The 26530-nt window shown below is 29.2% G+C and overlaps 1 protein-coding gene across 5 annotated transcripts in view; it reads left to right on the top strand.

Annotated features, from left to right (window-relative positions):
* The window catches only part of LOC122509863 (rap1 GTPase-activating protein 1), a 412641-nt gene extending 387702 nt beyond the window's left edge, over window positions 1-24939 (top strand). For all 5 annotated transcript variants that reach the window (XM_043624154.1, XM_043624155.1, XM_043624153.1 and 2 more), the window contains 6 exons: window positions 8283-8465; window positions 16372-16610; window positions 16850-17128; window positions 17556-17721; window positions 19235-20122; window positions 23914-24939. In XM_043624154.1, the coding sequence (XP_043480089.1) occupies window positions 8283-8465; window positions 16372-16610; window positions 16850-17128; window positions 17556-17721; window positions 19235-20122; window positions 23914-24075 (1917 nt within the window). In that variant the 3' untranslated portion in view covers window positions 24076-24939. The remainder of the gene's footprint in view (window positions 1-8282; window positions 8466-16371; window positions 16611-16849; window positions 17129-17555; window positions 17722-19234; window positions 20123-23913) is intronic.
* Window positions 24940-26530: the final 1591 nt, after the last annotated feature.

The raw sequence follows: 26530 nt of genomic DNA, 5'->3' as shown, positions 1-26530 counted from the left end.
AAGTACTAAAGTATTAGGCATAATAAAAAAAAATTTATAAATATGTCAAAAATTGACAATCCAAAATTTTGCTAATACAAAGCTTCCTTTATGAGGAAGCAAAATGATATAGAAGCACGAGAATTACTTTTATCTAAGGATGGAGAATAATCAACTGTTCTACTTATAAAAAGTTTAACAATTCAGAAAAAATTATATTATATTATAATTATTAATTATTATATTATATTTTAATTATTATATTATAATTAATTTATAGTTTTAAGTACAATAAATTGAAATATTAACAAAATATATTGTTTAAACAATGTTTAATTAACTTATTTTTTATCATTAGCAGATATTTTACTTATGACAAATATTGCACAATTAAGAAAAAAACTAAAAATCCCTAGTCCTAAGTACAGTTTAATTGATATAGAAAATAGAAATTGTTTCGAAATTTCTGGATTTTTGAAAAATCTGTGACAAAAAAAAGTCAAAATCGTTGCCCTCCCCGACCTGGTTCGAAAGTGGAAAAAAATTGGATCTGAGGCGGGGAAATAGAAATTGTTACGTATTATATTTTTCGTCGAACAAACGTTGGTAACTTTTCAGTTTCAAATAAGCTTCACTCTTTATATATACATCTTATATATATATATATATATATATATATATATATATATATATATATATATATCTTTTACTATATTCATACTTACAATTAACAACTTAACATATCGGAAAATCTTAACATCTATACAGATTCGAACTCTACCTATAACTTATATCTAATGCAACCTAAAATCGCACGCATTTACACTAAGCCTCTCGACTACGCAATGGCTATGGAAAAAAATTTCGGTTACTTGCATATATCCCTTTCCCATTTAGCACGTAACATTACAGTAATATTACCCGGTAAAATTTTTAATATAAAAGTAGAATTATTACTATTCCATAGGAATTTTTACTAGCAACTCAGCACCATTTTTCTCCGTGTAGAAAGAAGATTTTTAAGTTGTTTTTTGTTTTTCTGAACGTAGCTTCAAACTGTTTAAAAAATGACATTTAATGGAAAATATAAAAGAGGAAAATCCTCCCAATTAGAAATGAAAACTTTAGTGTCCATATATAAGAGGAAAAAATGCTGCAAAAGAAGAGGAATAGTCTAAAATTAAAATTATTTTTTTTTCGGTGTACGATTGGTTGAAAAACCTTCAACCAATCACGACCGCCATCTTGACAAATCCAGCCAAAAAAATTAGCTGTTTTTCTATTAGGATTATTTATTGTTACCAGCAGTAATTATAACAATAAATGATTGGAACTTTTAGTGATTGGAACATTAAGTAATTGTAACAACCAGTGATTGTAATCATTAGTAATTTTAGTAACCAATGATTATAAGAACCATTGATTGTAGCAATTAGTAATTGTAAAAACTAAAAATAAATTCAAAATCGAAACACTTCTTCTTCATACAAAGAAAAATGCGTCTGTTGTCTCTAATTAAAAAAGGATTAAAAAATTAATTGAACGTGATGTCCAGAATTGCTTCTTTATTTATAGAATATAAATGTATACGTATAGAGACAGTGACTCGAGTGTTGAAAGCCAGAAGAGGTGTATAGAAGGTGAGAGGAAGAGAGGAATTTAAGACGAGAGACGAGACAAGAATTACAAAATGGAATACATATTATGTTGGGGGATTAAGATGATGGCGGGGGGTGGAGGGTGAGAGGAAGCGGAAGGATGGTGTGTATAGGGGATGGAGGGGGACGAGTTAATATGGCCATAAGGATAAAAATCAAATCCCTAAGGGGGGTGTGGGGTAAGGAGAGGTGCGTCATGCGGACATTTTCTAGTGTGAGAACGTTCTCAATCCCACGCCCGAAGTGCTCCTTTCCTGCGTTCTATGGGTCTTTCATTTCATTCCCTTATCCTCCTCCCCTCCCAATTTCTTTTTTCATTTTCTTCACTTCCACAAAACGTTACAACTTCTTTCTTTTTTATCATTGCTTCGCTAGTTCTTCACTGAGTTCTTATTGTTTGTTCTTGGATCTTTGATAGTAAAATTATTCGATTCAATTTTTTTTATTGTAGAAGGGCCTCAAGGAGGACTAAAAAATGTTACATCTCTTGCGCCGCAAGAGTTTTTGACAAATCCATCGGCATTCGCAGAAATCAAATTTCGCTTTTTAAATTCAAGAGGAATTTTAAAATTTTCAATCGTGTACTTGCTGTTGTATAGATATTTCTGCGGAAGTTAATATTGGTTGCGTCAGTGAATGCATTTATACTCATTGTGCGTGCATGCGTGCAACTCACGTATATATAACGTCTATTGTCAATGATCGAGTCAAATGCAGAATATATATAATACCTTTGAAAGCCTTCAACTATATATACAATATCGAAATCTGATAGTACTTGACTTATATAAGTCAAGTACTATCAGATTTTGTCATCTTTGTATGTAAGGGAAAAAGAAATAAAGCAAATTTTACTATACTGTCATGAATCATAAACTGCCTGCAGTTTCCGCGTATTTTTCTTAATAATTTTTTTTATTTTCAAAATGGTAAAATTTACCCCGAAAGAAAATGGTAAAAACTTACATCAGAAATGTTCGATCTGGATGACAATTAGGTACCATAAAAAGTGCAGTCAAAGTTTTTACTTCTTCTTTTATACATACAAAATTTATATAGGTACTTTTTATTAAAATTTACTACTATTATATTGATTTACTACTATTTTATTATTTCAATAATAATTGTAAATTTTAATAAAAATTATATCAATTTTTGTCATACTCCAGAAGACTTTTCTCGTTTGAATATATATATATATATATATATATGGGTCAAACCATTTTATTTCGCCTAATGTATTTTTGACCTTTATAAAAAATTTCAATACTTCGGGAGAATATTCTTACATGTTTTGGGATTACGAAATGCACAATGATTTGTAAAAAATAATTTCATTTCATATAGAAAAAGATATTATAAATTGAAAGTACATGAAAAAAGGTTACATTGACAGGGATTACAAAATATTTAAAAAAGGAGTAATCTCTTTAAGAAATATAAAAAAAGCGATTGCTATTTATTTTTAAAAACTTAATTTGTGATTTGAACTTAATAAAAGTATCAAATAATTTATAATAAACTGTAAAATATGTTATTTAAGTTTCTGTATGAAATGTCAAAAATCCCAAGTAGAAATGTCCGGAGTTAGGACGGAGTTAAACACCGACATGGTACTGACTCAGTACTGACCGTCGGTACTGACTTTCGGAACCCGATCAGTACTGGGAGTATACTGACTCCAAAACCGAATCAGTACTATGTCGGAGTTAGAAAAGTTCTAAAATCAGTACTGGCAGAAAACTGGCTTAACACTAAATCAGTACTGCGAAGGAGTTAAAAAAACAATCAAAATTTGTTATAATGTAATTAAACATTGAACATCGTTTGATTTATTAACAATTAAAATATTTGCAAAGATTTGTAAAAACATTATTCATCAACAATAATATCAAACATTTTATTAATTTATTATTAACTAATAGATATATTTTAATAATATAATAATAAATTATTATTAATTAATTATTTTTAGAATTATTACGTATTATTAATAATAAAAAAAATTTTATTTTTTAAAGCTGTATATATATTTTTATTTATTTATTTAACAAAAATTTTTCTTAAATAAATTTTTTTTATTATTATTTTAATAAATAATTAGATTAAAAATAATAAATAAATAATTATATTAATAATTTCTACCATATTATTATGATGTATCTATTAATTACTACATAATGACTTGATAAAATGTATATAAAGATATATGTATAATAATTTTTCTTGAAATAAATATAATATGCAGTGGATTTATTATTAAAGCACTGTATATATCGGTCCCACAATTCAAAAGGAAGTTTATGCGAGATAACTCCCGAGCTTGCGTGGCTATGCGGTATGTGTATTCGACTTGCGTCCTCGAGGTCTAGGGTTCGGTCCCCCGTGCGTGCGATATTTTTCCGTCTTAGCTTTAAGTGTTTTGTGTATAATTCTTAACAGTGTTACATAAAGTATAAGTTTAAATAATTAATAACCAGTAATAATAATAATTTAGTCATTAATTTAAATACATAAGATTTAAATAAATAATGAAAAAATAAGAAAAATATTTTTTTAAAACTTATTTTAATAAAAGGAATTCTAATAATTAATTAATAATAATTAATACTAATAATAATTATTAGTATTCAATAAATTACTCCCCATGCTTTAATAATTAAATAAGGAGCTTATACTGACCGCCGGTAAAAATCAGTACTGGACAGCGTTACCAGCCAGGGTTTTCCCAGTACTGACTTAGTACTGGAGTCAGTACTGCAATACTGGCAGTCAGTACAAGATCAGTACTATGCCAGTATTATATTTCTACTTGGGTAATCGATCATATTTAACAATTTTTTTTGACAAAGTAATTTAATTTTCGTAAATCAGAATTATTTAAATAATAAGTATTTTAAATACACTTTATTGTTATTTAAATACTTTTTTGATTATCAACTGAGAAATATAAAAAAATTTACCTTAGAAATGAACCATTCTTCATTTTATCGGGATTTTGAATGTTTGTAACTTCGTTGGAGAAAAACCGATTTATGCCAAATTTTTGGAGCATGTTGATTGAAACAATATCTTCCTGCTACTAAAATTTCGCGATGGGTTTTGCACTAGTTTTCAAAAAAAATTGATTTAAAAAAGTGTTTATTTTGAAGGTTAATGACAAGTATTGTAGCTGACTTGAAGTTGGTTTGCTACTTGGAATAAAAGCCAAATTCAAAATAAAACGATTTTTTTAAAGTCAGTTTAAAACAAACCAACTTCAAGTCAGCTATAATACTTGTCATTAACCTTCAAAATAAACACTTTTTTAAATCAATTTTTTTTTGAAAACTAGTGCAAAACCCATCGCGAAATTTTAGTAGCAGCAAGATATTGTTTCAATCAACATGCTCCAAAAATTTGGCATAAATCGGGTTTTCTCCAACGAAGTTACAAACATTCAAAATCCCGATAAAATGAAGAATGGTTCATTTTTAAGGTAAATTTTTTTATATTTCTCAGTTGATAATCAAAAAAGTATTTAAATAATAATAAAGTGTATTTAAAATACTTATTATTTAAATAATTCTGATTTACGAAAATTAAATTAGTTTGTCAAAAAAAATTGTTAAATATGATCGATTTTTGACATTTCATACAGAAACTTAAATAACATATTTTACAGTTTATTATAAATTATTTTATACTTTTATCAAGTTCAAATCACAAATTAAGTCTTTAAAAATAAATAGCAATCGCTTTTTTTATATTTCTTAAAGAGATTACTCCTTTTTTAAATATTTTGTAATGCCTGTCAATGTAACCTTTTTTCATGTACTCTCAATTTATAATATCTTTTTTTATATGAAATGAAATTATTTTTTACAAATCATTGTGCATTTCGTAATCCCAAAACATGTAAGAATATTTTCCCGAAGTATTGAAATTTTTTATAAAGGTCAAAAATACATTAGGCGAAATAAAATGGTTTGACCCATATATATATATATATGGGGCATTCCACGCCAAGTCGGACACCTTTTGACTTTTGCATCTCCGATTTTTTTCAAATATTTTTTTTCTTTTAGTGCTCGTTGAAATGAGCTACCATGATTTTTTTCAAATTTTTTCATCAAGCGGTTTAAGAGATACAGGTTTTTGAAAAATCACGTTTTTTACGTAAATTTTTTTCTGAAATGCTTATAACTCGGACAAAAATTGATCAATTTTGACGTTCGATATATGAAAATTTTTGTTTTTACACGTAGTTTTTGATAAAAATATTAAAAAATTTTTTTTTTAAATTTACCAAAAAAATTTTAAATTTTAAAAATAAAATTTTATTTTTAAGAATGTATGTATCGATCGATTTTTTTCAAAATTTTTTGTAAGAAACTGGTACTAAATTAAGAATTTTTAAGCCTAGTCTGATGATGGGCAAACGATGGGATCTATTTGTTTCTGATTTTCAATTTTTATATTTATAGCTAAAAGTATGAAAAATGAATTACAAGACGTTCAGGATATTAATTACTTTATTGTAATTTTGAGAAAGCATATTCATATGTAGAAAAACATTTAATTTCGTGACCGTTTAAATATTTTAAAGGTTTGAGATGTAGCGGATGAACGCAGCGCGTAAAATAGAAAAAGGCCAACGCACAATGAAATCTTAAGACGTGAACTTATAACAAAACAATGAGATAGAAGAGGACAGGAGCTTTGTCTGTCCTTCTCTATCGCATTCTTACGATAATTCATTCATTTTTCATACTTTTAGCTATAAATATAAAAATTGAAAAATCAGAAACAAATAGATCCCATCGTTTGCCCATCATCAGACTATGCTTAAAAATTCTTAATTTAGTACCAGTTTCTCACAAAAAATTTTGAAAAAAATCGATCGATACATACATTCTTAAAAATTAAATTTTATTTTTAAAATTTAAATTTTTTTGGTAAATTTAAAAAAAAAAATTTTTTAATATTTTTATCAAAAACTACGTGTAAAAACAAAAATTTTCATATATCGAACGTCAAAATTGATCAATTTTTGTCCGAGTTTAAGCATTTCAGAAAAAAATTTACGTAAAAAACGTGATTTTTCAAAAACCTGTATCTCTTAAACCGCTTGATGAAAAAATTTGAAAAAAATCATGGTAGCTCATTTCAACGAGCACTAAAAGAAAAAAAATATTTGAAAAAAATCGGAGATGCAAAAGTCAAAAGGTGTCCGACTTGGCGTGGAATGCCCCATATATATATATATATATATATATATATATATATATAAATTGTCTAGAAATCATTGCATCAAGTTTTTTTATTATTATTTCTGTAGGGAAGAATCTAGATGAAGTGTATATGTATTATGCTAACAAGATCTGATTTATTGCCTTATTGTTTCAAGTTATAAGGGCCGTGCGAAACGGAATTATTATTGCCTGGAAACTTGTGAAGATATTTTAATATAACGTTATGTTTTTTTTATAATATTAAAATGATGCTGTCATTTTTTAGGGGAATAAAAATTATCAGCTTTTCTAAGGATATTAAACTAAGACAAAAAATGCATCAAATAACTTTGCATCGCAACAATTTTGATACGTTCTTTAATGTCTCAATTTTGACATCCGTATAGAAAAACTGTAAATGGAATTGAAGGGCTACATAGAATAAGGGGACGAACGCGAGGCTTGGAAGGGATAGTACCAGTCGGGTAGCAGTGACAAGCCTTGAGTCTGCTTGAGTCGCTCGCTGCTATCTGACTGATATTATCCCTTTCAACCATGCGCTCGTCCCCTTATTTTATGTAGCCCTTCAATTTTGTAGAGGTGTGCAAAAAGCTCGAATGGCCGAGCCAAGCCGAAATTTTTTCGAGCCGAGCCCAAGCCGGCTTGATGTATCGAGTACTCGAAATATTAATTTTTTATCCCACATGCACAAAATTGGCGCTTTTAGATAGCTGACGACAGGGAGTAAAGTCACTCATTTGTTCAACCATATGAAAATGGCGTCCATTTTCTCCCAAGAGGCAAACATACCAGCTGATCCCATGCGTTATTTTTGCCCATGGGAGAAAACGGCCCATAATCTACAATTCTTTTCTTTTCTCCGTGGAGCGTTCACAAATGATGTCACGCTTTTGGGGGTAGGGGGGGGGTCTTACTAAACGTGGCACAATGTATTTTTCTCATGTGCACGGAGAGAAAAATCAAGCGTTTGTAGTATGGAGACTTCCTATGCTAATTTTGTATGAACGTCCTGCTAAAGAGGCATGTTTTTATACCTCAGTTGCATGAAACATATACTAAAAAAGCATGGATCTCTTGCAATCGTAGTATACTGACGTCCCATGCGTTACAGGTAGAACTTTTATGCTGATAACGTAGAAATTTATACAAATACAGCAGAAGTTTTACGCATATTGCGCATGTGCATTCTTTTACGAAATAAGCTTAACTGTCCATACTACAAACGCTTGATTTTTCTCTCCGTGTGAAATTGAAAAAATTGCGTGACAGGGGGGAGGGGGGGGGGTTGAAAATCTTTAAAAATTGCGTGACATCATTTGTGAACGCTCCCTATAATAATGATTAATTTATAATTTTATATTATCGAATAATTGTTTTAAATAATTTTTTGTGGTGCTTTTTTACGCTACAGGAACACGTGAACCTTGTGGGACGTGACAGCGAGAATGGACCGGTGTTAGTCTCCGTGAAAGCCGAAACTGTTGCGGGTCAGGAACATTGGCGAGTGCTTTTGCGATTACGAGCTGGTTCAACACACGAATTGGTGCCGGCAGCAACACTCGGACCAAATCCTTCACCGGCCAAAATGGTTAAGGTAATAAATAAAATTCAATATTTAAAAAAAAATTTAATTCATTAATTTAATGAAGGATAAGGATTTGTTATTTATTACTTTTTGAATTATTACTATTATATAGGGGAGAGGTACGCACGTTGAGACACTAAGATATTATAACCTGTGTAACTGATAGTACCAAAAAGATTATTGGCATTTTGTCGTATCATTAATACCAAACTTTTTATTCAATAGAAGCGCGATAACTCCTATTTTTTTCGGTAGAACTAGAGCGAACCAATTTTTTAGTTTAAAAAACTGTTTTTCAGGATTTCTGTTTAGTGTATTTTTTAGAGGCAAAAAAAGTGCGGATAACATTTACATATCAATTTTGGTTCTACTTTAATGTTCCGACGGAAATTTAGACATACGTTAATATCTACAAATAATTTCAAAGCTTTAAGAAAATAACGGCGTGGTCTGCACGTTGACTCACTGTAGTACGCAGGTTGAGACGCTCACAATGTGAAAATAGTATTGTCATTCAAATTGATTTAGAATCCACAATTTTCGAGTGTTTTACATTTTCTTCACCTGTAAAAATTGCGAAGATAAAGATTTCGATTAATTATTTTTGTGCAAAATAAAATTTTATTTTTTAATTCTCTTCTTTAAGTTAATTTTTAATGTTTTAATTTTTTTCTTTGGGCTAAGACCATCAAAATAAGTAAATAAACAACAAACAATTAGAATCTAACGTAATTATTCATTTTGTTTCAATTTACAATAAAGTACTATGAGTGTCTCAACGTGCGTCAAAAAAAAACTTTCTTTGGCAATGTTGTAGCCCTGGATAATACTTTTAAGAAAGTATATCGAATATTTCGCTACATTTTGTTTGTTTAAAAATATTACTGAAAACAGAACCTGTCTCAACGTGCCCATAATATAAACAAAATAATAACTACTTATTAATTGGCGATGGCCATAGTCGTTAAGGCACGTGAATTAGTGTGTAGGATCAGTTGTTCGATCCCCAACGTCCAAATCGAAAATTTTTTTTACACTACCGTCCACGAGTATCAGGACGATTACACGCGACTCTATGAAAAAATATGCCATCACTTTTTTAATCATATCTCTCTCGGATATGATTGATATAATCTTTTATTTCTCTCGGAAATAAAAGGAGATACAAAAACAACTTAAATACGGTTAGAAAGCTGATTAAATTTTGCGTAAAATAAGCCGTCTTTGAAGTCATTTCGTTAATTATTTTTTAAGTTATAGAGTGAGAAAGAAATAAACAAAATTATCAAATTTTCTCATTTTTGTCTCTTAACTTCAACTTTTTTAAAAATCTAGAAAAATTTAGATAACATTTTTTAAGGAGGTTCTGTCGCTTGACGCAGCTATTCAAAACAGTGAGAAATATTTAATTATTTGACTCACTTGGTAACGTAAAACTTTTGGCAACGCTGAATTATTTCATAACCTGTGACGAAAATTATCATTTGAATTTCGCGCTCAAATTTAATGTGTATAGTGCTTGCAACGTTGCCAAGAGTTATAAGTATTGTTTATGGTGGATTCCACGTCAGTTCAATACACTAATTTTCATGACTTGTTGGGATTTGGCTGTACTTTTGTAAATTTATAACCTTTAAGGTGAGTCTACATTGAGAGAAAGTGTGCATTTATGTTCATAATATATTAGGTATACTGAAGCATGCTGTGGTATACCTGTACGTATGAACATTTTCGAGGCGCATGAAAAGTCTCCAATTTTTGTTTTCCGAATCTTTATTTTATTGAAAATCTTTTTATCCAATAAGAATTAATTATAATTTCTTTTAATCGAAAGAATAATTGTCAAAAACATTATTTTTTTGAATAATTAATTGAAAAATTAAAAATCTGTTTTTAAAAAAACATCATTTTTGATTTTTTTCAAAATTTTACTAAATGTTATGGCAAATGTGCTTTACTTGTCCTGTAAGTTTTATCTTGGGATCTCAAAGGAATTCGGAGAAAAAAAATAAAACGTAATCATTAGATTAGTTTTGCTCCATCACGTCAGGATTTTTTCTAACCTCAAATTACGTATCAGATTTTACGTGGACAGATAAAATTCTATAAATATTGACGGATTTACCTTAATCTTGGTATCGAGGGTTTATTGGGGTTACTGATTACGAATTTAAAGGCAGACTTTCAAAATACAAAATGACGGATCCAATATGGCTGTCGGATTTTAAAAAAATTCTTGAATTTTACGAAACTTGGTAGCGAGGGGTTTTTGAGGTCGTTGATTACGAATTTAAAGTCAGATTTTTGAAATTAAAATGAAAGATCTAATATGGTGGTCGGATTTATAAAAATTTCTTGAAACTTTACAGAACTTGGTATCTATAGGTGTTTTTAAGATCACTGACCAGGAATTTTTTTGTGGGCCTGTATCCAGGGCAACTCCACGTCGTGACGGTGGGCAACGGAGTTATTCCGTGATTTGTCAGAGTCCAAAAACTCATAGATACTAAGTTCTGTAAAAATTAAATAAATTTTTATTAATCCGACCTATTCGCTGTTTTTGTAAATTTCTACGATTGGATTCGCTTAGAATTTATTGCTTTGGGGTTTTTGGGGTCGTTGAATACAAAAATGATGTCAAAATAAAAAATCAGTAGTTGGATTCATAATCAACGAACCCAAAAACCCCCGAGTAACATGTTTCGAGTGAATTTGATCAATTTTTAAAAATAAGTCCGCCATATTGGATCCGACATTTTGAATTTTGGAAATCTGACAACATAATCGTAATCAGCGACCCCAAAAAACCCTGAGTAACAAATTTCAAGCGAATTCAATCATTTTCAAATAGTTTTATTTACGGACAGTGTCAGTCAATATTTATGCTTGACAACTGTTAAAAAAATCATTTTTGACAGCTAATTTAGTTTGTTGTTTGTCTTTTCAAAATTAGACTAAGTAGAAATAATGTAAAATAAGAGTTGTTGTAAATAAAAATTCGAATAAATAAGAATTCATTTTAATGGAAAGTACCATTAATGGAAATTGTGTTAAATGATAATTCTCATAAATAAAAATTCGAGTATTTATAAATCTGTTAATGTAAATATTCGGGTCAATTTAAAATCGATTAAACAAAAATTCGAAAAAAATGAAATTCTGCTAAAAGAAAATTCTAATAAATGAAATTCAATCATTTAAAACTTCTAACTAATGATTTCTAGAGATTATTCATGCGTCCCACCAGCAACGTTTAAAACACACATTCGCTCTTTTAGTTTTGTTTTTACATTTGTTTTATATTCTGTGTTTGCTTTCGAGAAATAAAAAATAACTTCTTTAATTTAAAATACGTTTTCTAATGGTTTTTACCGCCTTGTTTCTAATAGCCCCATTTTATAATTTCAAAAAAATGCGTCTTTTTCTTTTTTTTGTTTAAAACTCCAGCTTTGATCAAGGCAATTATTTAACCCTTCAATATGCTCGCCAAGATCAAGAAAAGAAATAAAAAATTAAGGCAATATTTCAATACACAAAAAAGTTGCAAGACTTTAAAGTTAAAATCTGTTCCTAATAGCCCCAGTTTACGGTTTTTAATTTTTCAAAATATCAAGAAAAAAAAATTTTTTGAATTTTTTTTTATATTAATTTTTATTTAAAATATACTTAAAACCAAAGAAATCCTTTTTTCAAAATCCAAATTCGGTTAATTAGAACTAAAGTTATAAGACTTTAAAAAAAGACAAAAATTTTGAAAATGCCGTATTTTTGGTAATTTTTAAAATTTTGAAAAAATATTTGGTGGAGTTGTTTATCACTATAAAAGTAATAAATTTACAAAAGTACAGCCAAATCCTAACTTTTTTGCTTACTACTCGGAAAGTTTTGTGTCTTTTCTTTCAGTTTTTGAATGTCAATATTAGCTTGTTTCTGAACAAGATTTCGCACAAGGTATTTTTTCCTCACAATCACTTTTTCGTTTCTGACGATATTTTAGCGTTAGCCAATAGCGTCACTCGTTCGTTTCTAATTCTATTTTACCGTTAGGCTTTTGTTTCTTGTTTGATTGTCAATGATAGCTTGTCACTTGTTTTTGAATTAGGTTTTGTATTAGGCATTTCTTTTCTCCTACAGCCACCAATTCCTATAACCCGTTTATTTCTTACGATATTTATGCGTTAGAAATTTGTTTTTTTATAATCACCAATAGCGTCACTCGTTCGTTTCTAATTCTATTTTTCCGTTAGGCTTTTGTTTCTTCTTTGCACAAAAATAGTTACTGCTTGCGAGAGAATTTCTATAAATGTTTGCAATAAAAAAGCCGCAACATCATAAATGGTGGATTTTGGAGCATATTAACCCCTAAATAATAAGGGTTTTGTATAAAAAATTGGTCAAAAATAGGGGTAAAAAAATGTTTAATTATGAATTAATTGGTTTGAAACATGTTACTCGGGGGTTTTTGGGGTGGCAGATTACAAATCTGATGTTAGTTTTTTAAACTTCAAAATGGCAGATTCAAAATGGCGGACGGCTTTTTTAAAAAATTAATTTATTAGCTTAAAAATCGTTACTCGGGAGTTTGTAGGGTCGCTGATTAAGAATCCGATGTCAGTTTTTCAAAATTCGATTTTCAAGCCAATTAATTAATTTTTTTAAAATTCGGCTGCCATTTTAAATTCGCCATTTTAAATTTTGAAAAACTAACATTAGATTCGTAATCAGCGACCACATAAACCCCCGAGTAACGAATTTCAAGTGAATCCGATGAAATTTTAAAAAAGTCGTCCGCCATATTGGATCCGCCATTTTGAATTTTAAAAAACTAACATCAGATTCGTAATCAGCGACCACATAAACCCCCGAGTAACGAATTTCAAGTGAATTCGATGAAATTTTAAAAAAGTCGTCCGCCATATTGGATCCGCCATTTTGAATTTTGAAAAACTAACATCAAATTCGTAATCAGCGATCTCAAAAACCCTTAAGTACAGAGTATGACGAAAATCGCATCACTTAAAAAAAGTCGGGCCTTAAAGGGTTAAACAAAGACAAAAAACAAAACAAATGGTTTAAAAAACATTAGAAAAGACATGGTACAAAAACGCCTGTCTCCACAGTAGGGTGTCCCAAAAAAATAAAAAGTTTTTTTTTATTGGGTCTCATCCCCTAAAATTCTTTCAAATTGTGTAAAAATAAGAACACAATATTTGGAAATAAAAAATTTTAATATTAACCCGTGGTTCAGAGCCTTTGAACCATAAAAACGCTAAAAATGTAGTGTTTTTTCTTTTTTAACATAAATATAAATGTCAAAATATAATGAATAGGGTGTCATTGTAAAGATAATTAAATTACCTTTCGATCCATATGTCATAGTTTAAGATTCAATGAAAATTAAGAGTGTTACAGTCGATTAAAGATCAAATTTCATGAAAATTTTGATGATTTTTATTTTTTAGACACTTAAGTAACTTGTACTTTTTTCACATTAAACAGTAAAAAATATTTAGGTTTTAATTTTTTTATTGAGAGTCTAACATTACGAAAATTTTTAGCCCTTGTGGACCTCGATTTGATTGAATATGACAATTATACACTAGATTTAGTGAACGAAACTATTTTTTTATTTTTTATCATTCCTTCAACATTTGCAGCAAAAATTGAAACAATAAATTTAGATATAACCACTAAACTTACTAAAATCAGTGATTAAGAAATACTGAAGTCGCTGATTTAGAGTCCAATGTCAGTTTTTCAAATTTCAAAATGGCGGAGAACTTCATAAAAGTCGATCGAATTCGTCTCAAAATCGGGTAACGGATTTTGAGACGAATTTAATCGACGATTAAATTACGGATTTTTGTAATGTTAGACTCTCAATAAAAAAATTAAAATCTAAATATTTTTTACTGTTCAATGTGAAAAAAGTACTAGTTACTTAAGTGTCTAAAAATCATCAAAATTTCCATGAAATTTGATCTTTAATCGACTGTAACACTCTTAATTTTCATTGAATCTTATACTGTGACATATGGATCGAAAGGTAATTTAATTATCTTTACAATGACACCCTACTCCACAGCCATCCACCACTGCAAATAAATGAAATAAAATAATGCTTTATTTTCTAAACAAAAATAGTTAAATAATGCGTTTTTATTCTCCTAAATGTATCAAATTTGTTATAAATTTCTGCGCAATTGAAAAGAATATGCATTTCTTCCTTATACACAAGCGAAAAAATGTGATGGCCATATTAGGACCAGGGGGTGGCCAACTTAGGACCGCTATTTCTGAAATGTCCAAAATGCAGCTTTTCACAATTTATTGTATTAAGACTACAAAAGCTATTCTATAACGTTCTAAATACCACAAAATTATAGCAAAACGATCTCTGAACACTAATATATACTTGCCGAGGTGATTAAATTTCATTTTGTTACTATTTTCGACCAATTTGCTTAGGCGGCCAACTTAGGACCACTCTCCCCTAATAATTTAGCAATAATAATAATAATATTAATAATAAAAATAATAATAATACATATAATATTTTAATATTATAATTTAATTATCATTCTTTTTCGAAAGCAATTTTTTCTAAAGGGTTACTTTTTTCTTTATCGTAATAATAATACACTTTTTCAAATTCTTGAGAGTCAGTGGCAAACTTGAATTATGTGAAGGACAGGCAGAGAGTGATTTTTATCGGTTCGCTGCACCGTATTTCCGGTGTAAGAAATTCAAAACTTATTTCATATTTTATACACGATTGTTGACCTCCACTCGTGTCACAAAAATCATCGTAAAGAAATTGGCTGCCTTTATTCTCGTGTTACTTACGATATTTTTTATTCCTAATGCACAAAAGCGGCGATTTCAGATAGCAGACGACAGGGAGTAAAAGTGATTCACTTGTTCGATTTGTATGAAAATGGCGGCCGATTTCTCCCTTGGGCAAGAAAAATGCATGTGAACAGCTAATTTTCTTGCCCTTGGGAGAACACGGCCGCCAATTTCATACGGTCGAAGAAATGAATGACTTTCCTCCCTGTCGGCTGCTATCAGAAAGCGCCGTTTTTGTGCATGTGGGATAAAAAATATATTTATTACGTAAATCAATGAATAACATTGGTTATTATTATTGTCTTGGGAAGAATTTTTTTTTGTTTGAAGACATTATTAGTCTAAAAAAACGAGGAAAATTTTTAATTTTAGAAATGAATTATTTAATTTAAAATAATTATAAATTAAATTAAATAATATTATAAATAACTAAAAGTGAACCTGCAGTTTTTAATCATTATTTATTATATTTTGTTTATATCAATATAAATAATTAAAAACTGTAGGTTCTTCTATTATTTATAGCCTTGATATAGAAAAAAGTGAATCTCGTATATTTTTTAAATTAAGTCTCGTGTTTTCTAAAGAAGAACAGTTCTTTTTTTCTTCTTCTTTTTCTTTAAACTAGTCATTAGAAAGCCGTGGTTTTCTTGCCATTTGTTTAAGTAGAACATACACGTTATTACGCTCTGAAGGCGAGATGAGAGCGAGGCTGGCTGGCAAAGTACGCATTAGATTACTTAACGTCCGCTTATTATCTCGTGCCATTATTTATATTAAAGAATCCTGTTAATTTGACTCAAGATAAATAAAAACTTAACTATATAAATATAGATAGCATATACAAAAATTTGGAGAAAAAATATAAATTTTTAAAATTAATTTCTTGTTTTGTAATAAAAATTTTCCATTTTTAATCTATGCATTTCAATATTATAGTAGTAAAAATTTTTAATAAAGTTTTAAATAAATTAAAAAGTAATTTGTAAATTTAATACGATACTTTTGAGTTTTTAAATTTCGTTTTGTTAAAAGAAAGTTTATCATTTCTGCTCTTTTTTCGTAGGTAATCAACGAGTCACTCAACGTAAATAATCTAATGCCTGTGGTATGCTCCGGTGCTGGAACTTTGATTGCTCGTTACGATGAGCATGCCCTCGTATCCAGATTCAAATTTGGTGTTCTACATCAGAGAGCTGGTCAACTAACAGAGGAGCAACTCTTCAGTAATCGTCAAATTACTCCGGCCTTTCAGGAATTTCTTGATCTTCTCGGTCAGAGGATCGACTTGAAGGATCATAAAGGGTAAGAGTTTGAGTATAGAATCTATTTTCAGAAATTTTGTAAAAAAACAAATTTGCAAAAGATAGAAAAAAAGAAAGAGAAGATTAATGGAAAAAATATTTTTTAAAAATAGCAAAGGAAAGAAATGAGGAAAAATTAGTGAATAAAATAAAATGCAGAATAAAAGATAATAGATTTAATTTGTTTTCTCTTTAATTTGAATTAGTTTTTTGATTGAAGGATAATTCTTTTTTTTGTAGATATCGTGGTGGATTAGATACGAGGCATGGACAGACGGGCGACTCCGCGGTCTATGAGGTATTCCGAGGTCGAGAGGTACTCTTTCACGTAGCATCATTATTACCATACAGTCCGGGCGACTCGCAACAATTGCAACGCAAAAGGCACATTGGAAACGACATAGTTGCAATCATCTTTCAAGAGGAACCTACGCCCTTTAGTCCTGACATGATTGCCAGCCATTTCCTTCACGCCTTCATTGTCGTTCAGGTCATTGATCCCTGCACTCCTAACACAAGGTATTGCATCTTAACTTTTCTCCGCAAAGAAAAAAGGAAAAAACAACAAAGATTTACACAAGCCCTAGGCTTGATGTAAGCTTGCTGTAGGATTTCCTCAAACTTTAGGCTTGACGTAAGCTTGCTGCAAGATTTCCTCAAGCCGTAGACTGGGCGTAAGCTAGTTTCAAGGTTGCGGGAAGCTTGCAGCAAGCTTACGGCTTACAGCAGTCTTGCATTAAGTTTCCTATTGATGACTAAAAAAAATATTCAGTAGAATATTCATATTAAAAATATTCAATAGAATAAATTAATTTCTTGTCGTTTCGAAAACTTCTTTTATAAAGAACCTTTTTTTTGTTGGACTTTCAAAGCCGGAGAAGAATTTTCTTTTTGTCAGGGAATTTGTTTCTTTTTTTTAACGAAATACTTTTATTCGGTTATTTAGGTACAAAGTGAGTGTAACATCTCGCCTTGACGTTCCGTGGTTTGGACCATCATTACCTTCACCCGCCGTTTTTCTGCGAGGCGTTGAATTTAAAGAGTTCCTTCTCACGAAACTTGTCAATGCCGAGAATGCCGCCTATAAAGCTGAACAATTCTCCAAACTCGAGGTAAGTCGTTCGATTTATTAATTTGCAGCAAAATTAGAAATAAGAGTCATATAAGAAGAAGAAGAAGAAGAATTCCGATAATCTATTAACACTTTGAATTCTTTTCAAGAATTTCTTTGAATTTTTTAAAATAATAGTGTGAGTTTCTTTAATAATTTTAATTGAAAATTTTGAAAGTACCTAATTGAATTTTGTGAAGAATTTTTTTCAATTTTTTAATGTAATCATGTCTGTTAATAATTATAGTTAATTATAATTTATAATTAATTAGGTAATTATCATTCTTTAATTTAGTTAGATTGCTAACTTCTTTTACATTTAATGAAAATTAAGTATTTGATTATTAAAATTGTATTATGAAAATAATTGAATTGTTTAGAAGGATTTATTAAAATTTTAGAAAATCAGTGTATTCTTTAAAAAAATGTTACTAAAAATTAAAAAATATTGAATTGTTTCGAAGATTTACTAAAATTTTAGAAAATAATTGGTTTTTTTCGAAAAATAATATTAAAAATAGGATTCTTTCATGAAATTTTATTAAAATTGATTTAAAAATAGAGTGATTGTGTGTATTACTAAGAGTGCTCCTTTTACTACGAATTTCATCTAAAATATTAAGATAAAACTTTATTTGACAGATAATGCATTATGAAATATCTATAATAAAACTTTAATTTATACTAATTCAGATTTTTAATGAAAAATTCGGTAACTGTGCTTTTTAATACACTTAAATTAATTTTGAAAATCTCTAATTCGGATAAGATCACAAAAAGTTGCATTAGTGAGTTTTTATTACTTAATTTCAAGCGTAGAATTAGATACAGGAATTTTCGCATATGCGTATATTACTACGCCATGCTACACCATGCAAACAAAAGAACATAACCCGAAATAGTTATTGACAGATGGTGTTAGTTTATAGCAAATTTATTAGAAAGTTCAGAGTTAGCACGCGTAGTATTGGAAACAATCGTAGAAATACACGCGTAGTATTATAAGCCAATTCGTAGTTATATACGCATGTGCACTTTTTTTTAAATATTCTTTTTTTTAATACAAATTAAAGATTTTTTGTGATCTAAAGATTTTTTTTAGTTCTATGAAAGATTAACTACTCACTAAAAAAATTTTTTATATAAACATTAACATTAAAATCTTTACTTGTTTCTTCAAAAATGAATGATTTTAAAACACGTAGTAATACACACAATCACCCTAATTCAATTTTTGCAAAGAATTTTATTATTTATAATAATAATTGTATTCTTTGGAAGGATTTATTAAAATTGCAAAAAATTTCACTATTTATAAAAATAATTGAATTCTTGCGAAGACTTATATAACATTTTTTGAAAATCTGTTTAGTTTCCTAATAAAAGTTTCAGTTTATTAATTTGCAGAAAAATTAAAAAAGCAATAATAAAATGTCAACAATAAAAATGTTATAGAACTAAAAAAAAAAAATAAACTGAAAAATGAAAATACTAAGAAAAAATAATAATTTCAGTTGAGAACGAGATCGGCGCTATTAGAATCACTAACCGAGGAGTTGCAGACAAAGACAAATGAATTCCTTGGCGGAGGAACGAATCTTGGAACGGGTTTAGGTTCAAATTGTCCTGTGAGTCCAACATCGAGCGATGTATCGACAACATCAGGAAGTGGAGGCAGTGGCAATCGTTTCATTGATACCGTGAGAAAGGCATTAATTTCCCGCGTGCGAAATGCATCGACTGAAAGTGTACCGCAACAATTATCCAAGAAAGGACAATCATCGGAACCAAGTCCACCGAGTAATCGTCAATCGGGCATTAAAATTAGCAGTAAACGTTCAACAGAACCGTCGAGTCCAATTGGCTCGCCTGATTTAACATTGCGAAGGGATTCGGATCATGCGAGTTTGGGCAGTCAGGACAGTAGTTTATCGAATACTGATAATCAGGACAGTAGTTTGACGACATTGCAGCAGGACGAGGTCGATAGACGTGAATCAAATTCATCGATTAATGGTGGTTGCACCATTACAAGTTGCGATACGACGATAGTCGATAAAATTGTTGTCGCAACGACAACAGCAAACACAACGTCAGTATTGTCATCATCATTCCAAAGATTGACGCATGAAAATTTGAGGAAACGCGAGGAGCGCGGCGAAAAGACGGAGGCAACTACGCGAATTGTCTCTGAGAGCGATGATAGTTCATTAAATAGTGAATTGGAATTAGATCAGGCTGTTTATCCTGATAGTGATACGGGTCTTGAGTCGATGAGTTCCGCTGAGACGCATGAGGCAACGAGATGTCCGGCTAAAGAAGGGGCCACGGAAAATGAGACTCTCAGAATGGAGGTCACTCGGTTAAAATGCGATAAGCTGGACTTGTTGAGGCAAAATGTGGTAAGTTTTATAAAAAATTTTCCATTTTAAATAGAAATTTCATTATTTTAATTATTAATTTAATTAACTTCATTTAAATAATCTATATTAATAATCGTTGTATTCCGGTAATCTGTATGCAGTTTGAAGTTAGTTTTCAAACGCTTCTTTGTTTCTAAACTTTTTTAATTTTTCCATTTAAATGTTTTCACTTTCAAAATTAATATACTGATAAAGTTTCAAATAATTGAATTCAGAAATCAGTGAAAGGTCAGGAAAATATAAAAATTTAATTTTTGTGACGAAACAAAATAAAAGACTTTTTTGACTTTTTTTGTCCTTTTCATGCCTTAAAATCAATTTGATGCCTGAAAGGAATAACAATTTGTGACAAATTATAAAGAAAATATAGTATATTACGGTACTAGGCCAGAAAGTTGGATTTCCTGGCCGGCCAGATATATAAGGCCGTGGCGAAGCCGAGGCTTTATATATCACGCTCGCCAGGGCATCCAAATTTCCGGCCGTGTGTCGTATACAATTTTTCTGTATCCCCAGCCGAAAATACGTTAAATAATTATTGTTTGAATAATAAAATAGGGCAATAAGTTGCCCGCCCGACTTTTGCAAAGTCGAGGCGAAGCCGAGACTTAGCTGTCCTGATGGAAGTAAAGGGATAGAAATCCTATCTCTTTGAATATTTTTTTATCTCTGAGATAGAAAGAGATAAAGTTTCTCCATCTTAGTCTATCCCTATTTTATCACTTCAATCACTTTTTATCTCTCCTTCTGTATCAATTTTTTTCAATAACCTTTATTTCATCTCTTTTAATACTTTTAATATCCACACCTATCTCTTAATTTCATTTAAAAACATACTTATCTCTTTTAATATTCTTGTTTCTATCCCTTTTTCATTCCTCTCAATCTGTTTCTATCTTTCCTTTTTATTTAATCTCTTTTAATAACTCTTACTTTATCGCCTTGTATTCTTTTACTATTCACTTGTTTCCCTTTCTATCCCTATTTAAATCTCAGTTCATACTTGTCTCTCATCCAATTTTTTTTTCCTTAATCTTTTTCAATAACCTTTATTACATCCCATTGAATCCTCTTTCAATCCCCAAAGTTAACTTTTTATACCCTTTTCAATGTCACTTCATACTTATCCAGTTTTATATCTCCCTGCTGGAGGTAAAGGTGTATAAATCATATCTCCTTGAATATTTGTTTATCTCTGCGAGATGGAAAGAGATAAAGTTTATCTCTTTTAATCTATCCCCATTTTTATTACTACTATCGCTTTCTATCTTCTTTTCTTCTCAATCTTTTTGAATAACATTTTTCTTATCTTCTTCAAAACTTTTCCTATCTACTTTCTTTCTTTTCTCTCGGTACTTTAATCTAAAGGCGCGTATCCACTAGGCGAACCGAACACGAGCGCAACACGAACCGAACGTTACCCAGTTGGGAAAGATAAAAGATTTAGAAAAGTTAGAATTTAAAATTCTTTTATGTGTAAATGGACAAGCAAAAAAAGGGGAAACTTCGAAAAGGGCTCAACTCATGATTTTTTTTTTGAAAGTTTTTCGACACTTTTTTATTACTGTCATAAATTAAAAAATTTGATGTTCACAATTTTTATTGGCTATGAAAAAATAATGACGGCGATAATTAATAAAGATTTCGTTTGGAAATTTAAAAATCTAAATTGAAACATTTGAACTTTTTAATTCATTTATAAAAAAATTTGTAAGAAAAAGTTTACATTTTTATAAATTATTTCCTAATCTAGAAAATATGTATATTTTTAGTAAGAAATCAGTAAAGAGTTCAGAAAGTATTATTTTTAACTATCATATAGTAAAAGATAAATAAAATTTCAGGTGATTAATTTAATTATAATCATATATATATGATTAATACTCTTAATTACTTTTTAAAGTAAAAATTAATTCTTAATAATAATATGTTACCTAAATTCGAATCAGTTAAAGGCGACTGAATGTTTATTAATATAATTAGTTAAATTCGACTAATTTACAAAGATTTCTTTATTGAAAATGAGTAATTTTTTGTAATAATTAGTATTTTGTTTTGCTTTTTTTAATGAGTTATTTTTTAATAGTTGCAAAGAAAAATATTAGTAAAAATTTTTCTGATAATTATTTTTTGAATAATAAATAAATTTTTTTGTTTATGGGAAATTTAGGTTTACTAGTGGACTCGCAAATAGAAAACTGGGGACACACTTTTATTGTTGCTTTGAGGTATTGTCATAAACCGACAGCCGATGGATCGGCTTCGAGCGCGAACCGAACGGACCCAAATTTTTTCTACCCTTTTTTCTACATTTACATAAAAATAGTGACGAATGCTTCAAAAAAACTACACATGTAGCACACATTTTCTTGAGGCTAGACGAACGTTGAAACCCTGTGATTTTGCAGGGAAAATTTGGTGGATCGACTTGGAGCATGAGCCGAATCGAACACACAATAGAAAAATATCGGTCATTCGTGTTGCGCTCGTCTAGTGGATACGCGCCTTTAAGAAAACACTGATCTCTGCTTTATAACCTTCCTTTATCCCAGACTTTTCCTTTTTTAATCCCTTCAATCTCTTTTTATCTCAACTTTTTTCTCAACCTCTTCTAATAATTCTTATTTTATTTCTTTTAATCCTACTACTATTTACTTCATTCTCTTTCTATCTTCATTTGAATCTAAGTATTTATTTTTTTCCTTATCTTTCGAAATAACATTTGTTTTATACCCTTCAATCCTTTTTATCCTTGTACTTCTCTCTTTTTATCCACATTTTAATCTTAGTACACACTCATCACCATTTATACCTTGAGTTTAATCTTCTTCTATCACCTCTCGATTCGATTCAATCTCTTTCCATCACCTACTTTTACTCAATCCCTTTTAATAACCTTTATTTTATCTCCATTAATTCTTTTACTATTTACTTTCTTTCCTTTTTATCCTAACTTTATTCTAATAATATTTTGGGTATGCAAAGTGGCTATTTCAAAGGGATAGAAAAATCTTTATCTCTTTCTATCTTTTTACTTTCAGTAGGGTGGTCGGGGCGGTCATAAAAAAAATTATATGTAAAAAATAATTGGAAGTAAAATTCAAAAAATAGTGAACAGTAAGAAATTTTCTCTTACAAATAAATATTTAATAATAGTAATATACCTATTTTACAATCATCGAAATATTCATCAATTAAAAGTAGTTTCCTACTTTACCGATCAAGTGACATCTGTGAAATATCGTTTAAATCGCAATCAAAATTTTTAACATGATAATTCTTCGTATTTAAATTACAATATTTTTAAATAATTAAAAAACAATAAAAGAAAATAATAAATTTCATGCACAATTTTGGGTATTTAAATAACATGCACTGTATTTATCTGATGTATTTTGGTATTTTTAACCGAACATTGCTTGAGTTTTGAGGTTATAATCAGTTCACGTCAAAACACAAGCTCTTTAACGTGCTGCATGGTTGCTATGCTACAGTTTATGTGTATCGAGAATCTTGTAACCAATCAGAGCGCGCGTTGGCTCAGTCAAGCCGGCCACAAAAGTCGCTATTCCCGGAAGCAAATTAAACTGGGAAGACCGTACTTTCGGCTAGGGGATACAGAAAAATAATTTTAATTAATATTTTTTTTTTTTTATTATATTATTTATAATTATAAAAATAAAATTAAAAATAAGAGTGTACATCTAATGTAATTTTAATACACAAATAATATAAAGAAAAAAAGGCTAAAAATTCAACTTTTTTTTCAGACCTGTCAACGGGACATTAAACGACTCCGCGAGAAGGAGTTGCAATTGCAATCGGATTTAGCCGCCGCTTCGAAAGAAATACTTCGATTAAGAGCAATGTTGAAGGAATGTTCCTCAAGTATTCCACTGGACAACAACAATCAACAAACATCAACAGTTTGAAGAAACAAATCTTGTGGACCATAAGTTATTTTTTTTAATTCACAATTATTGTTCTTAATAACAAAAAAAATAGAAACATGTTGTCGATAATTGAAACAAGGGGAACAGAAAGAATTTATAGGCATTTATTGTTTTAGCAATAATTTCCGATAAAGAGAAACTAAAGGAAATTACTCCTCAACAATTTCCTTTGTGATTTCGCCAATGAATCACAATTTTTTTTCTTATTGAAAATAATTTATTGGGTACAAAGTTTTATAGTCGAAAAAGAGATCCTTCAATCTCCCGGATAGAATTTGTTTTTTTCTCCTTTTTTTTTGTTTCCGGTAGAAAAGGATCTCAAAAATGTGAGAGTACTTTTCCAAGTTGAGTATTTAACTAAAAAAAATTAATTTATTAGTAGCTTTTAAGAAGCCCTCATGTAGTTTAATGTATAGAAAAAGAATGTCATTAACGTACAATGATTAGAAAGAGAGAGAGAGAGAGAGAGAGAGATATTAAACTGGTGTTTAAATTTTCTATTAGATTAACCTATGGCACTACGATAAAAAAAGAAAAATATTTAAGAAAAAAAGAATTTTAAAAACGTAGATGCACACCACAAAAAATATTATTGACGTTACCGTGCAAATTCTTTGGAAAAAATTCATTTCGTCTTAGAGACGATAGCTTTATTCTATTAGCGGCAATGTTTTTCAAAGTAAAAAATATAAAGTAGTTTTTATTTAGACAAAGAAAATTGTATAAAATTTAGAATTTATTGTCGAGTAAGAAAATATTTGACAATCGAAGAATCCGTCATTTAGCTAAACGCCTAGGCAGTTAGCTAATCGGCGCCGAATAGACGAACGAGCTTCAATATTACTATTATTCGTCTATTCGCCTGAAGGGATCAGGCAATTAGCTAAGTGGCTAGGCATTTAGCTATTCGACAATCGCAGTTTAGGCCAATAGAAGAAAAAGAACACTTTATTTACAAGTTTTTCCATTGCTATAGGGTCAGACCAGCTCAACTGTGTTAAAAAAATTTCATTGATTTTCTAAAATGTTAAAACTTTTATAAAAATCTGTAGTTCACAACAACAAAAAAAACACTTTCAACCGTTTTTAAAAATTTTAAATTTTTGTTATTTTTTTTATTAACAAAATATTACAACATTTAAAAAAAAATTAACTCAATAGCCGTTTACAATAAATTAATAAAACTTACACTGATTACACAAAATTGTTCACTCTTTTAAAAGAAAATATTTGAATGATTGTTAATTTAAAAATTCCGTTTGTGGTCGTTTTTATTTATTACATTTCCTAAATCCCTGCCCTCCACTGATAGACTGTTTTGCTGCTGCTTACAGTTATAATTAATTTAATTAGGAATAATAATAATTAGAAATATTAGTAACAGAAAAATAATAATAATATAAATAATTTTAATAATAGTAATTGTGTTAAATTATAATCAATAAGTATTTTAATTTTATAGCAATGGAAAAACTTGTAAATAAAGCGTTCCAATATTTCAATAAATGAAAATTTTATTAAATATATAATTTTCTTCTATTGGCCTAAACTGCGTTTGTCGAATAGCTAAATGCCTAGCCAGATAGCTAATTGCCTGATCCCTTCAGGCGAATAGACGGATAATAGTAATATTGAAGCTCGTTCGTCTATTCGGCGCCGATTAGCTAACTGTCTAGGCGTTTAGCTAAATGACTCTGTCATCTATTTTCTTTCTTAGTAACTGTATTATTATCGTTACTTTTAATATCATTAGTTATATTTTATATATAATCATTTATTAATATTATTAATCATTTTTATTATTATCACTTTTATTCGTTGTATTTTATATCATTTTTTTGTACATAGAGTTTGATTTTACGAAATCGAGACTCATTCATAACAAAATACCAAAGTTTAACTTAGCAAAGCCATGTTTTTGTTTTTTTTGTTCAAATCTATTTCTTATTTTTGTCCCTCTTTTTAATTTGCGTCAAAAATATTATTTTAAAAAGTGAAAAATATCGAAAAAGTTGTTTAAACACACGTCTAAAGTGTTAGAGAAAAATGTAGTGTAAGTTAAGCACCAATTTTTCTACTATATGTCAGGAAAAAAAATTTTCTTTTCCCATTTTTAATTTTCTGCCGTAATGTACATTTTATGAAAAAGGAAAAGAATAATTAGAACACCACTTTTACCACTGCCTATACGAACCGTATTGTCTACGTCATCTCTCTGTATATAAAAACAAAAACTTTTTTAAAAGAAATTTTTTCTTTAAATTCTTACTTTCCTAAAAAGAAAATAAAAACGTATATTTCTCATATTTTCAATTCTTTTTAGAGAAAAAAAACTATTCTATTAATAGGAAAAAAATGTGTAATATTCTATTAGGAACAAAAATGTCAACTTTTAAAAAAGCGAAAAAGTTCGAAAGAAAAAATTGACTAAATT

Source organism: Leptopilina heterotoma, unplaced genomic scaffold, assembly GCF_015476425.1.
Source record: "Leptopilina heterotoma isolate Lh14 unplaced genomic scaffold, ASM1547642v1 Lhet_63, whole genome shotgun sequence".
NCBI classification, from domain to species: Eukaryota; Metazoa; Arthropoda; class Insecta; order Hymenoptera; family Figitidae; genus Leptopilina; species Leptopilina heterotoma.
This window is presented reverse-complemented; position numbering and strand designations above follow the sequence as displayed.